The 15050-nt window shown below is 36.7% G+C and overlaps 1 protein-coding gene across 3 annotated transcripts in view; it reads left to right on the forward strand.

Moving 5' to 3' along the window:
* The window catches only part of DCAF6 (DDB1 and CUL4 associated factor 6), a 124141-nt gene that overhangs the window by 87644 nt on the left and 21447 nt on the right, over positions 1–15050 (forward strand). For all 3 annotated transcript variants that reach the window (XM_062192699.1, XM_062192700.1, XM_062192701.1), the window contains 4 exons: positions 1176–1293; positions 6884–6999; positions 8122–8205; positions 8437–8764. In XM_062192699.1, the coding sequence (XP_062048683.1) occupies positions 1176–1293; positions 6884–6999; positions 8122–8205; positions 8437–8764 (646 nt within the window). The remainder of the gene's footprint in view (positions 1–1175; positions 1294–6883; positions 7000–8121; positions 8206–8436; positions 8765–15050) is intronic.

Here is a 15050-nt window from a genome sequence, read left to right on the forward strand (position 1 = left end):
GAGTTAGGAGTTAAAGGCATTAAGAATTGATTTTCCTGAGCTTTGTTGTCAGCTTGTTGTCTTTTGGAGAGTACTTTTTCCTTTCTGCTGTAGTCCTCTGGTATCAGAAATCATGTTAATTGTCTGTTCATGGAATAGAAACCAGAGCTCTAATTATATGAGATTCTCTTTTAGTAAGTAGAATGTCTGAAGTGGACCTAATAAAAATCCTCAGTAATTTTGGTAATATTGTTTTATATTTCAAGACAAGTAGTGTATTTTTAGTAGTATCATATCAGTCTTTAGTGTCTAGAATGTTAGTATTATAACACTGAAGTGTTTTCTTCAAGCAAATGGCAGAAATGTCATGTACTTTTGTGTCTCTTTTGTATTACCTATTTATTTTGATGTTTTCCCAAGCTGTTAATTCATCATGAAAGGAAAAAAATTACAAAGCTCTGTTTAATTTTATTTTTGAATATCTGTACAATCTATGGGAGGATAACTTTGGATAGTTTGTATCAATCCAATATTTATTTGCCATTTTGAAATTATTGGTATATATCATGGACATTGCCTATGGAGTCTTAAGATAAAATTGCCATTTCCACAGTTAAGAAATAAATTCCTTAGAATCTGAAATATACCAAAATACATGCTCTGATCTTACAACCAAGAGAGTTTTAGCAAATATCAAAGCAAAAATAAATCCTCCTTTCCTTTCCATAGAATGCAGGCTGTAATTCTTCCTTGAATTTGAGAGACTCTGATAGAATTGAATTGTCACGGGGGTTTTCCTGAGCAGCTTTCTTCTGGCACCCTTAATGTTTCTCTGGGTGCCTATGTTTGTTACTATTGATGTTCTAGTAACTGAAGAGTGGTATCATGGGCATTCCATCTAGTAAGATACCAGTTTATAATGTATATCATTGTATATTAATATGCTTCGGTTCTCAATGCATATGGTTTCATCTGAATCAAAGGGAATCATGTCCACAAAGCTAGAATTTGATACACTGCTACTTGAAATATAGTTTTTCTTTAACACTTGCCTTTGATCTTTAAGTAAGAACCATAACAGATGCAAAAAAGAACTATGGAAAGGGCAACCTAAGTTAAGTTACATAAATTTTAGGAAATGTCATCTTTTTACTGGTTTCAGAGACGTTTTCAAATGTTTTAAACACAATTTTCAGATAACAATAATGAAAAGCTGAGCCCCAAACCAGGGACAGGTGAACCAGTTTTAAGTTTGCACTACAGCACAGAAGGAACAACTACAAGCACAATAAAACTGAACTTTACAGATGAATGGTAAGTTAATATTTTGTAAAGATGTTCTTAGCAATGTTGTAGGATTTTATTTGATGTTCATTTTTAGCACTTTATCATCTTTGTGTTTCATTTTGCTGTAATGCTTTGGTTCTTGAGCTGTCATGTGGTTGCAAATCACTTGGTAGAGTTTGTTAAACGCAAATTTCTGGACACCACCCTCTGAATTAGGTTTCAGTTGGAATCTGGGAATTTGCATTTCTAAAAACTTTACAAATGATGCTGATGTTGTTCATCTTTATTCCTTCTGATAGAAAATGCAAAAGAGAATTAAAAGCCAGGTGACAATGCAAAAGTAACAAACCTAACTTTTTTTTTTTAATTCTTTTTTTTTTTTTTAATTTTTTTATTTTTGACAGGCAGAGTGGACAGTAGAGGGAGACAGAGAGAAAGGTCTTCCTTTGCCATTGGTTCACCCTCCAATGGCCACCGCGGTAGGCGTGCTGCTCTGATGGCAGGAGCCAGGTGCTTCTCCTGGTCTCCCATGGGGTGCAGGGCCCAAGCACTTGGGCCATCCTCCACTGTACTCCCAGGCCACAGCAGAGAGCTGGCCTGGAAGAGGGGCAACCGGGACAGAATCGGTGCCCCGACCGGGACTAGAACCCGGTGTGCCTGCGCCTCAAGGTGGAGGATTAGCCTGTTAAACCACGGCGCCGGCTCAACAAACCTAACATTTTAAAATTTTTTGTGGTCCTATGTTTAGGTGTATGTATATGTATATGTATAATTTGTGTTTTTGAATTTTAGAACATTAATTTAATCCTTCTGAATATGCTGTATTTTCTCCTAAATTTTTTGACTTAACTTTATGCTACTTAGCTTTTTTTTTTTTTTTTTTTTTCCTTTTAACAGGCAGTTAGACAGTGAGAGAGAGAAAGAGACAGAGAGAAAGGTCTTCCTTTTTCCATTGGTTCACTCCCCAAGTGGGCGCTATGGCCGCCGCACTGCAACTGGCACACTGTGCCGATCTGAAGCCAGGAGCCAGGTGCCTCCTCCTGGTCTTCCATGCTGGTGCAGGGCTCAACCATGTGGGCCATCCTCCACTGCACTCCCGGGCCACAGCAGAGAGCTGGACTGGAAGAGGAGCAACCGGGACAGAATCCAGCATCCCAACCGGGACTAGAACCTGGGTTGCCGGCGCCGCAGGTGGAGGCTTAGCCTAGTGAGCCGCAGTGTTAGCCAGGTGCTACTTAGTTTTAATATTATTGTACTAGCTGGATGATAGTCCATCAAGTAGGTGTACCTTGATTTATTTAACAATTTCCCTACAATTGGGCAGTGAATGTGTTTACCATTTTTTACCAAAAAAGGCTATGATGACTGTCTTTATAAATACTGGTAAAGTTGAACTTTAATGGTTGTATAGGTTCTTTTTAATGATGCTTCTGATTATATTAAGCTCATTTATTTAGCTGAATGTAATATTTTAAAGCATTCAAGTTATGTGAGCTTCTTCTATTCTTGATAGGACAACCTAAGAATTTTATTTAAATTTACATTAGTAACATGTTAATATGAATCATTATACTGACAATATAGTATGTTCTTATTATATAGTTATATGTTTACAGCAGTTTTAATATTTGATCCATTAATTATTATCTCATGAAATGTTTTATGTATAAGTAATATAAAGGTATATGTTATTAATTATTCATTGATACATGATAATACTTATTCAGATTCACTGGTTCCACTTGTGTTTTTATGTGTGTGTTTATTTTATACTAAAATCTTTGATTAAATGGAAGTTTCAGATATTACTGAAATTTTCTATGTTCTGGGGACTTTTATAGACACCGAAATTATATTAGTGAAAAAAAGAATTAGACAAAAAAAATCCTCACCCTGTTGGAGTTCATATTTTAAGTGGAGGAGAGACAGGCAGTAAACATAGTAAATATGTGTCCAGTGTGTTAGAACGCACCAAATTGTATTGAAGAAAATACGCAGGTAAGGATTGGGAAACATAACAAGGGCATCTTTATTAAGAGACACCTGTGCAAATGAGGAGTAAGAAAGAATGGACCATGCATATATCTGGAAGAAGGATATTCTGGATAGAGAGAAATCTAGTGCAAAAACTCCTAAACAGAAGCAGACCTAGTATGTTCAAGGATCTTCTTTTTTTTTTTTTTTTTTGACAGGCAGAGTGGACAGTGTGAGAGAGAGACAGAGAGAAAGGTCTTCCTTTGCCATTGGTTCACCCTCCAATGGCCGCCGCAGCTGGCGCACCGCGCTGATCCGAAGCCAGGAGCCAGGTGCCTCCTCCTGGTCTCCCATGTGGGTGCAGGGCCCAAGCACTTGGGCCATCCTCCACTGCACTCCTGGCTACAGCAGAGAGCTGGCCTGGAAGAGGGGCAACCGGGACAGAATCCGATGCCCTGACCGGGACTAGAACTCAGTGTGCTGGCGCCGCTAGGCGGAGGATTAGCCTGTTGAGCCACGGCGCTGGCCTATCAAGGATCTTTAAGAAAAGCAGTGTAGATGGAATGAAGTGACTGACCAAAGGAGAGGGTAGTACTGGATATATTCAGCCAGGACAGGGAAGTGAGGAGAATAGTTAAAAGGATAAAGGATATTTTGTGTTGCTGTGTTGAGAATATTGGTAGAATCCAGGAGACCAATAAAAAGGCTAAGGGTGTAAGCAGGGTGAGAGGTGGTGATCGCTTGGACCAAAGTATTGATAATAGAGGTAGCAAAAAATAGTGATTGGATTCTAAATAACTGCATTTGAAGATGTAGTCAGTATGATTTCCTTATGTGTTCTAGTATTTGACCTTTACATTTCAAAATTGTGACACCCATGGCCATTTTTTCATTATGCATGATTTAACATTGACAGGGGGTTGTTATACTTAATCACTATATCTTTTCTATACAGAAAGTGCTGACTGCCAGCTGAGCATTTTTTGAAGAAATTATTAGTCCCATTCTTTTAAATGACACTTTTCTTTTGCTGCTCTGAAAATTGACCATGAATTATATTTTTTCATCCTTATTTTTTGTGTGAATAAAATTGCCATTTTTCTGAGTATGAAAGTGTTTAATATTAATTGTAAAAAAAAATTCAAAAAAAACTGTCATCTTTTTTTTTTTTTTAACCTATTCCAGCATGGAACTTAGTATGCTATTTAGTTTCTTTGATAACAGATGACTCAATATAAAAACCTAATAGCTTGAATTCTGGCTTGAACAAGCTGTTGAGCCTCTCTGAATTTGTTTTCTCTCCTGAAAATGTGCTTATTTTAGAAAAAAAAAGAAAAAACAAGAAAAAAAAAGAAAATGTGCTTATTTAGTAGAAGCTACTTTAAATGTTTCTCATGACTGTTCAGGTGGTTCATGCAGAAGTACATAGATTGTGTGCATTAACTGGCACATGATAGACTCAAAATACGTATTACTTGTTAACGATCATCTTTTGTAAAGTGAGCCACCAATACTTTTCCAATTTTCCACCGTGGTGTTATCTTTTTCTTTTTGATTTATTAGAGCTATTTATTACATAAATAATTGAAGACAGTAAAATTTGTCTTTCATTTGTTGCAAATATGTTTCAGTTTGATGTTGGTTTTTGAGTTTATTTATGGTGCTCTTGCTTTTTGCTCTCAGACTGTGATCTCATGTCTTTTCTTTCCTGTGCTTTCTTTTCTATGCTTTATGTAAAAAATTGTGATTTAAAATGCATACTAACGCGTGCTAAATATATTTGCTCCATGTCTTTTCCATTGATGGCCCTCTAATATTTAAGTGTCAAATGTTATGCAGTGAACATTTCACTTATTCCTGTATACTAATTCTCAATCAAAAAAAAGATTTATTTTTCAAATTTGCTTCTCTTTATCAGAATATCTATGTATACTTCTTTCTGGTTAAGAAAAAATATGTATTCATTGCAAAAAAAAAAAATGGGGTGGTGGTGAGGCGAGCTGGTGCTGTGGCATAGTAGGTTAAGCTTCTGCCTGCAGTGCCAGCATCTCTTATGGGTACCAGTTCATATCCCGGCTGTTCCTCTTCTGATCCAGCTCTCTGCTATGGCCTGGGAAAGCAGAGGATGGCCCAAGTGCTTGGGCCCCTGCACCCATGTGGGAAACCCAGAAGAGCTTCCTGGCTCCTGGCTTGGCATTGGCCCAGCTCCGGCCCTTGTGGCCATTTGGGGGAGTGAACCAACAAATGGAGGACCTTTGTCTCTCTGTCTCTCTCTCTCTGTAACTCTACCTTTCAAATAAATAATTAAAAAAAAATTCTACTGAGATGACACTTAACAGTGGTTCATTACCCTCTTGATATTTTTCTTTTCATGTATTAGATATGCATTCTCATTTAAAATAATATATGTGCATGTTCTTTTGCATTAGCGTATGGGAGTTTTTATAAAATACTGGCCAAAGACATCCATGATAACTTGTATAGTCTACTGAATCACTGGTATTTGTCTATAATTAACAGTTTTTATATAACAAGTTTATTTTTCTTGTTCATATTTCTTCCTTTTTATTAAGATTTATTGATTTGAAAAAGTTAGAGAGAGTGGGGGCACAGATTTTCCAGCCATCTGGTTTACTCCCCAGGTGACCGCAATGGCTAGGGTGCCTGGACTGAAGCCAGAGGCCAGGAACTTCATCTGGTTCTCACACATGGGTAGCAGGGCCCCAAACACTTGGGCCATTTTCTGCTTCTCTTCCCAGGCCATTAGCAGGGAGCTAGATCCTAATTGGAGCAGCTGAGCCTCAAACTGGCATCCATTTGGGATGCCAGTGTCAAAGGCTACAGCTTTATCTGCTACACCACAACACCGGCCCCAACATTTATTCTAAATTTAAGGGATTGTCGCATTTCTATGAATTGAATTCTAATTTCAGTCAGGTGGTTATACATTTTCTTTTGTCTCACTCAGTCCTTATATATATGCCATTATTTGTCATAGAATACTCATTGACAACTATATAATTTGTGCTAGGATTCTGGTAGCTAGAAATGCTAGCAAAACTATGGTAATCATTAGGTTAGTGTTACAACTGAAACAGAAAACAGTACCCTTTTACTGTACACAGCCTTGGCACTCAGCCACTTGCTGTATTTTAGCAACAGACCAGAATGGAAGTGATCCACAAGGGGCAGTTCAAAAGGCCAAAGTAATGGACAGTTTTAGGTTTAAGTAATAATTTAATAGTCTTGAATGACAAAGTCTAATAAAAGGTCATATATGACCAGTCTAAAACTACTAAGAATTTGGATATGATGAATTATCCAGTGAGAAGAAGAAGGGAGATAATATAATTTAGTTAAAATTCAATAGGGACATGTGGAGATACATATTAGATAAAAGAAGCATCAACAAAGTGAAGCTGTCCTTTTATATTTTCATATCTCCTTTTGTAGATTAAAGTATGTTAGAATATTTATCTTGAATTTTAAAAATGATCTTTGCAAGTAATATTAAAATGACAAACCCTACTTTTTATATTCTGGATCTTTTGATCCCTGCCTAGTCATAAAAATAGAGAAATTATTCCAAAATTTTATGTGTATTAACTTCTTTGTGGGACTGCTTATCTTGTTTTCATAATAGGAGCAGTACAGCCTCAAGTTCTAGAGGAAATGGGAGCCATTGCAAATCTGAGGGTCAGGAGGAATCCCTGGCCCCACAGAGCTCAGGGCCCTCACCAGAAGGAGATAATGATACAAGTAAGGTGTCATTTTGCTTTTGTCTTTATAAGACCCCCATGTTATACCTACCTACTTTCCTGTTCCCTCCAATTCTGTGTTTTTGTTGTTTATTTTTAATAAGTTATTTTGGCCTCTATAATCCAGTAATACTTGATAAGCAGTTGCAGATACAAAAGGTAGGGAGGGACCTTAACAGTTAAAATGAGAAGACACAGTGAAGCAGTGCACTGTGTGGACCCAGTGGCCAGCATAGGTAGTTATACTGTTAGTGTGTGAAATGTAAATGTTAGTTGGAATTGTCTGCAGCATTTTTGTACTTATCAGTGAAATCCAAAGAATTTGTCTTGATTCTTCAGAGTATCGGTGGAGGGGAATAAAATATGAACAGGTTAAGAATCTATATTGATGCATGAAGTACCATTTAAGCCAATTTTCACAACTCTTTCCCAAGAGAATATTTATGTAACCATTAGTTATTTAAAATTCATTACCTAGCACTGAGACTAGAGTATAGTAGCTGTTTTATAAATGCTTGATAAATGAAGGAAAACATTAATTCTGTTTTCTTACTACATGAATAGGTACCTCAGTATAACAGTTTAAAGTTAAATGTGTCTAAGACGACTGTTTGGTAAGCACAGGTCAAGTTAGGAATAAAAAAGATTGATCCCTCATGGATCTTCCACTTAAACCCCAGAATTAAGTATTTTCGATGCCAAAGAGAATTTATGGTAGGGTCAGCTTTATTATTTTATTCATGGTAGTTCAGATTGTACCAAATGCATGATAAAGAGGTAGAAATAGACTCCATTTTAAGTTCAGATTCTGGAAAGCTTAGGAAAAAAAAACAAAGTAAGCAATGACAGCTGTGAGGATAATCTGAAGCAAGGGTTGATGAAGTTTGATACCTAACCTTGGGGAAAGGCAGCAGGCCCCTCATTCCTGTTAGTGTTTATACAATGGTGTATGTAAATACACATTTACATCATACTAGGGAGAGGTTTTGTCTGAATGTCACATATTTCTATGACCCAGAAAATGTTAAGAATCCTTTATTTATAGGAAAGCTGTAGTAGTATTAAGTTGGTTCTCGTTTTTATTAAAAACTGGATTTAATGATGGCTTGGCTTACTCCTGTAGCTTTTGAAGAATCAACAGAACATGTGACAAAAAGTCAAGAAGGCACATCTGCAGAAAACCTAGATGAGAACAGTACAGATAAAGGTGAGTTGTCTTTCTGTCTTGAGATATTAGCTGTGTATGTGGGAAAATAAGACGCTTTAATCTAGTTAATGTGTCCAGAACTAGAGGCCATTTCTTAATAGATACATTGTGGAATTTTCCTTCTCCATGTAGAGAGATATCGTAGTAGAAAAATGTCACTCATTGCCTTAGTTAATTTAAATAATTAATGTTGCCCACATGACCAGCTATTTCTACTTTAATTTCTGACAGCACAATCAGATACATTTACAGCTGAGCCATTGGATTCCAACTCAGGAGAAAGGAATAACCTCAATCTTGATAGCCCCTGTGAGGTTCCAGAAGAATCCTCTTTGTCTGAAAAAGGCAAGGAACCAGAAACTTCAGATCAGACTAGCACTGAGAGTACTTCCAATCCAAATAACACCAATGCTGAGCCTCAGGCCCAAACAGAAGCCATCGAGCCTTCAGCTCATGAGGAAACATCAGCCAGGGACGCTGCTCTTCAGGACACAGATGATAGTGATGATGACCCAGTCCTGATCCCAGGTGCAAGGTATCGAGCAGGACCTGGTGATAGGTTGGTAAATTTTTAATAATCGTGAACTGTAAAAGATATATTTCAAAGTGGTCTGTTTGAAGTCTCAAAAAGGAGTCTCTCCATTTTTGACATTTGCTTCCTTGTAAGGGTGTCTCAGTTGTAAAAGCCCACAGATTTTAAAAATTGTAAATGTTTTCACATATTGCATTGTTTGAACAAGCTGTTCGTTAAACAGGGAGAAAGCACTGAGGCTTGCTCCTCAACTCCAGGTCGAGAGAAATGGATGTTGGGAATCTCCGATAGCACTTACTTAGCAGGTGCTGTCAGGTAGCCTTGGGTATCCTGGACTTTATCTAGTTTGTTTTTATTTTAATCTTATTTTTCTGCTTAACTATTGGCCCTGGATTAAAGTAGTGTGATAGTAATTCTCTTTTTAAGAACATATTTTCTTCTTTGGTGTTTCCTATTAAGTGACTCAAAATTAGAAAATGAAAAGTTACACCAAATAACAAATATTGTAGCTACAACAAAGCATTGCTAACATGTTCATGTAGTTTTCTCGTTTTTCATTTTACATAATCCCAAGGTATATTTTGGGAGATTAAATAAATCAATATATGTGGTTTGCATACTGATAGTAATCTTTATACAATTAAGTGACATCATATCTCACTATAAATTTTCATTGCTGAAAATTTAGTTTTAAAAATACTAGTTCACCCAGGTGTGAGGTTCTATTTGAAGCACTTTACATATTTGTTCAATATACTGATGCTTATGAAATATTCTGACATTTTTGTTAACTGAAAATATAATGAACAGACTAATTTGCTATTAATGAGTGGCAGTGTTGCAAATGGAAAAGAGCATAATGATTTGAATCCTGATTTCACCACACATCAGCAATGTTTCTTCATGTACATTACTTAATGACTATAAAATATGGCTATAAATAATTAGAATTCTTGTATACTTTTAAAAATATTTGTCAGTCATAGGACCTAGCTCACATTTGAAAGCACTAAATGATGGCTGTATAAAACAGCCTGTGTATTCTGTGTGGCTACTTAAGATTTAAAAAGGAATTATAATAAGAATGGCTCTAGGGATGAAGACTGAAAGAGAATAAGGAAAAATCCTTAGCAGTGTAACTTGCCGTTCAGTGAAACTGCTTTCCTTTCCTTTTTTTTTTTTTTTTTTAAGATTTATTATTTATTTGAAAGACAGTTACAGGGACAGAGAATGGGAAAGACAGAGAGACATCTTCCATCCGTTGGTTCACTGCCCAGATGGCCACAATGGCTAGGGGTGTGCCTTGCTGAAGCAAGAAGCTTCCTCCAGGTCTCTCACATGGATGCAGGGGCCCAAGAACTTGAGTAATCTTCAGCTACTTTCCCAGGCGCATAGCAAGGAGCTGGATCAGAAAGGGAACAGCTGGGTCCCATACCAGAGCCTATATGGGATGCTGGTGTCAAAGGCAGCAGCCCAACTGCCTACGCCACAACAAGGACTCTTCCTTTTTTTCTTAAACTATAAAAGAGTATGTATCTTCCTTTAGTCATATTTGGGAAGTGTTTATGTTGCCATGGCACTGTTTTTAAATATGAAGCGAATACTCTTTTCCTATATTTGTACTTAGAGACTAATGAAACATATTCCTTCCCTGACTCCTGTTAATCCTTAGCATTCTTAATATGTATTTTAGACAAGTAAAACACTCCATTCCCCTTCTTTTCATACCTAGAGGAAGACTCTTAGAACTTCATTACCTCTTAATGTTTGCAGATACAGTTAGCAGGCATAGTGCAGTTTGAAAATCAAGCTGATGGTTTGCAAAACCCAGATTAAAGAGCTGGATTCTATAATTGATTAAGTGTATACATTTATGACCTTCTTCTATATGTAAAAGTGAGCATGTCTGTGTTTTTCTATTTTTAAATAGCAGAACATGATACTTTGGTCACAATTTTTTAAAATTAAGTATCCAGTTTCTGAAGTATACCATATCACTTTAGAGGTTTATTTGTTTAAATAAGATTGTACATATTTTAATGGATATTAGACAATATATAGTCGTTTAGCGGTACCTTTTCAGGCTAATTATAACATTTTTTTTGCCAAGCCTGCTTATAGCTGAAGAAACTGAAGTGCTCAGCAGTGGTTTTGTATATTCTAGATCTGTGTGTTTTTGTTGGTGTTTTTTTTTTTTCAGATTCATTTAATTTATTTGAGAGAGTTAGAGAGAGAGAGGGAGAGACAGAGAGAGATCTTACATCTACTAGTTCACTACCCAAATGGCCGCAATGGCCAGAGCTGGGCTAGTCTGAAGCCAGGAGCCAGTAGGTAGCTGCTTCCAGGTCTCCCACGTGGGTGCTGGGGCCCAAGCACTGGCCATCTTCCACTGCTTTCCCAGATACACTAGCAGGGAGCTGGATAGGAAGTGTTGCATCCTGGACAGGAACCTGTGGCCATATGTGATGCATGTGCTACAGACAGCATCATTGCCTGTTATGTCACAATGCAGACCCCTGTTTTTTTGTTTGTTTGTTTTTTTAAACACTAGTATAATGACAATGTGATAAAGAGGACTTGGTGAGAGTGTAGGCCTTACACAATATAGGAATGATAATATTGTTCTGCAAAGCTTTATTATTTTCTTACCATTTTCATAATACTTAGACGATTTATGTTTGAGAGATTCTCCTAGGGTTTGGGGCTGCTATAAAATTGATACCCAATACGCTTTTTGACTCAGGAAACCTGGATACTGAATTGAACTTAACAGAATCTTGAAGGAGATTGCTAATCAGGGGCAACAGCCTGGAACTGATCCCACCTCGGCATATACTCTTGAATTCATGTTCTCACGATTAAATCAAGACTTGAAATCATTCCAGGTCTACATTTGCTTCTCTGCCTTTTTTCTTTTTTTCTTTCTTTTTTTTTTTTTTTAGGATTTATTTATTTGAAAGGTAGAGAGGGAAATAGAGAGAGAGAGATCTTCCATCCCCAAATGGCCTCAACCACCATCATGGCTAGGCCAGCCCAAAGTCAAAAGCCGACTCTATCCAGGTCTCCCATGTGGGTGGCAGGAGCCCCAGGATTTGGACCATCTGTTGCTGCTTTCCCAGGCATGTTAACAGAGAGCTGGACCAGAAATAGAACAGCCTGGATTAGAACTGGTGCTCCAGTATGGGATGCTGGTTTTTCAGGCAACATCTTAACTTGTTGTGCCACAATACTGGCCCCTACTTCTCTGCCTTCTAAAAATTTAATATTACTTAACATTTTGAACATGTAGTTTGGGTATTTGGCCTTAAGTTTGTCCTATAATTCATTTTATAAGGCATTGTAGTAAACTTACTGAAGAGTAACAAAATAATACCTTTAAAGAAACTGACTCCATTGAAAGGCAGAAGGATATGTACATTCTTATAATTTAGTTAAATACATATGACCCATTTTTTCACTTCTGGGGCTAAGATCAAGCATGAGAAGGAAACATTTTGGAAAATAAAGGCCTTAACAACTAATGTAGATATTTTAAAATGGAATGCTCTTCTCATTAACTATAGCTAGTGTCTGAATATTACCGAGATACTATAGCAGAGGTCAGCTGCTATTTCCCTAAAGGGGCAAGAACTTAAGTGGAGGCTTTTTTGTAGCTATTATATAACAATTTAAAATTTAACTGTTTGAAAAAGGTAAAATGGTTCTTAGCCTAAGGGTCATTACAACAAAACAGCAGCTGGCCAAGACATAGCGCACGAGCCATCATTGGCTGATTCCTACTCTCCAGTAAATCAGTTTTATAGAGAAAAACCAAGTGATAGTCTGTATGAGAAGATGCTTCTGACAGAAATCCAAAGTTTCAGATAATGAAGTCTTTGAATTAGGACGTAATTGGGTGCCCTTTTAACTTTGTCGAGGGCAAGAAATGGAAAATAATTGGAAAAAATAATCAAACATACTCTCTGATCACGGTATTCAATAAATAAAATGAGTTAGTTACATTACCTTAGTGATGTTATATACTGGATTTAGAAAAATAATATTTCCTCTTGGAATGGAAAGAGAATGGGTAGTTTTCCCATTTAGGTGATCTTCATATAAACGCTCTTCATGATCCCTTATTCATTTTAGAGTAAATAGAATGATGGTCTGGTTGGTAGCGCTTCATCTTGGTAAATCCTAGAGGAAAGCTAAAGTACTTTCTAGAGGGCAAGTACTGAAGTCAGTAAGCTTTGTGAAGAAGTCTTCACATAATTTTAAATAGTTTTAGTTATAGCCTCAGTTCAGGTGGTCTAACAATTTTTTCCCTAAAGAATAAGGATACTAATCCTATATTACCCATTAATAACCTTAAAAATTATTTAAGTAGAAATTTGGCTCTGTCAGTCTGGACGCTGGAACATGGCCTTTGTTTTTAAAGTGAAAATTCTTTGTACTGTAAATTTGCCAGCATCTATTCAATCATCCTAATAATCACTCTTTGCAGTTTCATCTTTATTAAAGAAAATTGCAGGGAAAAAAGAATAATCAAAGGGAAAGAAGAAGGTTCCTGGGGAGTTAAAAGCCCTGTTATTTGCTTGCTTGTTCTGTATCTTGCAGTTAAGCTAAGTGAGTCAGCTCAGCCGTTGAGGAGTATAATGTAGGTGTTCCAGTGGATGGTACTCATAGTGAGTCATTATAGTTACCACACTCTGTGACTGGGTTAGGTTCTGATTGATTTAAAAGATAAAAGGGAGTAAGTACTATGTCTTCCTTCAATCTGTCTACAGTGAGTGTTTCTGTTTCTTTAATTTTTAAATACATGTTAGGTTGAATGACATATTCTTATAGAATGCCTTAAGTCACAAAGGGAAATACATTTTTTTAATTAAAATGATTGATAAAAAATAATCGTGACCGTAATGTTTTATATATTTGGTTCTTTGAAATTTTTGTGAGTGACTTTAGTTATTGTGTTCCCTTCACTAGATTTAATATCAGAGGAACAACAATAGGTGATAGAATAATGAGGTAATCAGTATGTTCCTTCATTACTGTTTCATTATGATGGATTTGCCAGGATCTCTTTTCCACAGCTAACCACCTCTTCTATTAACAGTTAATATTTCCTTTGACCTTACTGAACTCTTAAGTGCTGAGCAGTGTAAAACAGGTGGCTTTCACACACTCCATTTAGCTGCATGCACTGCATGGGAATAGAGTGAGATTTCCTGTGTGCACGTATAACTGACGTTCACCCAGTGTGATGATAGTCTGAAGTGATGTCCTTGAGATGCTGGTTACTTGCTTTGATTATTTTGTTGAAGAATGCAGCTTTTTTTAATTAAAAAAAGCTTGATTGGGATAGCAAGTAGCAACTTTTTATTATTCAGATAAATATACAGCTCTTTTTTTTCTTGATGAATATCTAAAAATGAATTTGAACCTAGTTTTGTGAATAGGTTTAAGATTCTGGCTTTTCAGGCCGGCATTTTGGCATAGTGGGTTAAGCTGCCGCGTAGGACACTGCCATGCCATTTTGGGTGCATGTTCAATACCTGGCTGCTCCAATCCAGCTGCCTGCTGATGTGCCTGGGAAAGCAACAGAAGATGGTCCAAGTTCTTGGGTCCCTGCACCCACATTGGAGACCCGGATAAAACTCCTGGCTTCAGCCTAGACCAGCCGTTGTGGCCATCTGGGAAGTGAACCAGCGGATAGAAGATTGATCTCTCTCTCTCTGCCCCCCCCCCCATTACTCTGCCTTTCAAATGAATAATTAAGTCTTTAAAAATTTTTTTAATAAATTGTCACAAATCAAGATGATATATAATCCTCAAATACTTCTCTAGTTTAAAGTCTGGGAATGAAATGCATTTTTTTGGTAAACTTTACAGTGAGCCTCAACCCTTCAGTTATTTACTAAAAACCTGGCTTACCTACAGAAGCAACCTTTCTCTAAATTCTAATAGCATGTATCTGTTACTTCGCATCAGATTCTAAAACCCAAGTAAAACATAAAACATAACTTACAACACCAGTCAGATTTGTACAATTGATAGAATTCCTCAAGGGGACAACAGAAATAATGAAATAAGACAAAAAATATTACAGAAGTATAAAAATTCCTGATTAAGGCCCATTTTCAAGATTTCCATGTAAAAGTCTCAGTTTTACTTTTGTGTGGTGTAATCTAGGTTTTTTGGTATGTTTGAAGTAATTTTTTGCAAGTCAGTTTTTACTAGTTATCACTTCATAATTTAATGGCAGTAAAAGTAATTTGTTTAGGACTTTTGATTTTCTGATTTATACTTCTTATCCAAACCTCTCAAAGCT

Source organism: Lepus europaeus, chromosome 5 (assembly GCF_033115175.1).
Source record: "Lepus europaeus isolate LE1 chromosome 5, mLepTim1.pri, whole genome shotgun sequence".
Taxonomy (NCBI): domain Eukaryota; kingdom Metazoa; phylum Chordata; class Mammalia; order Lagomorpha; family Leporidae; genus Lepus; species Lepus europaeus.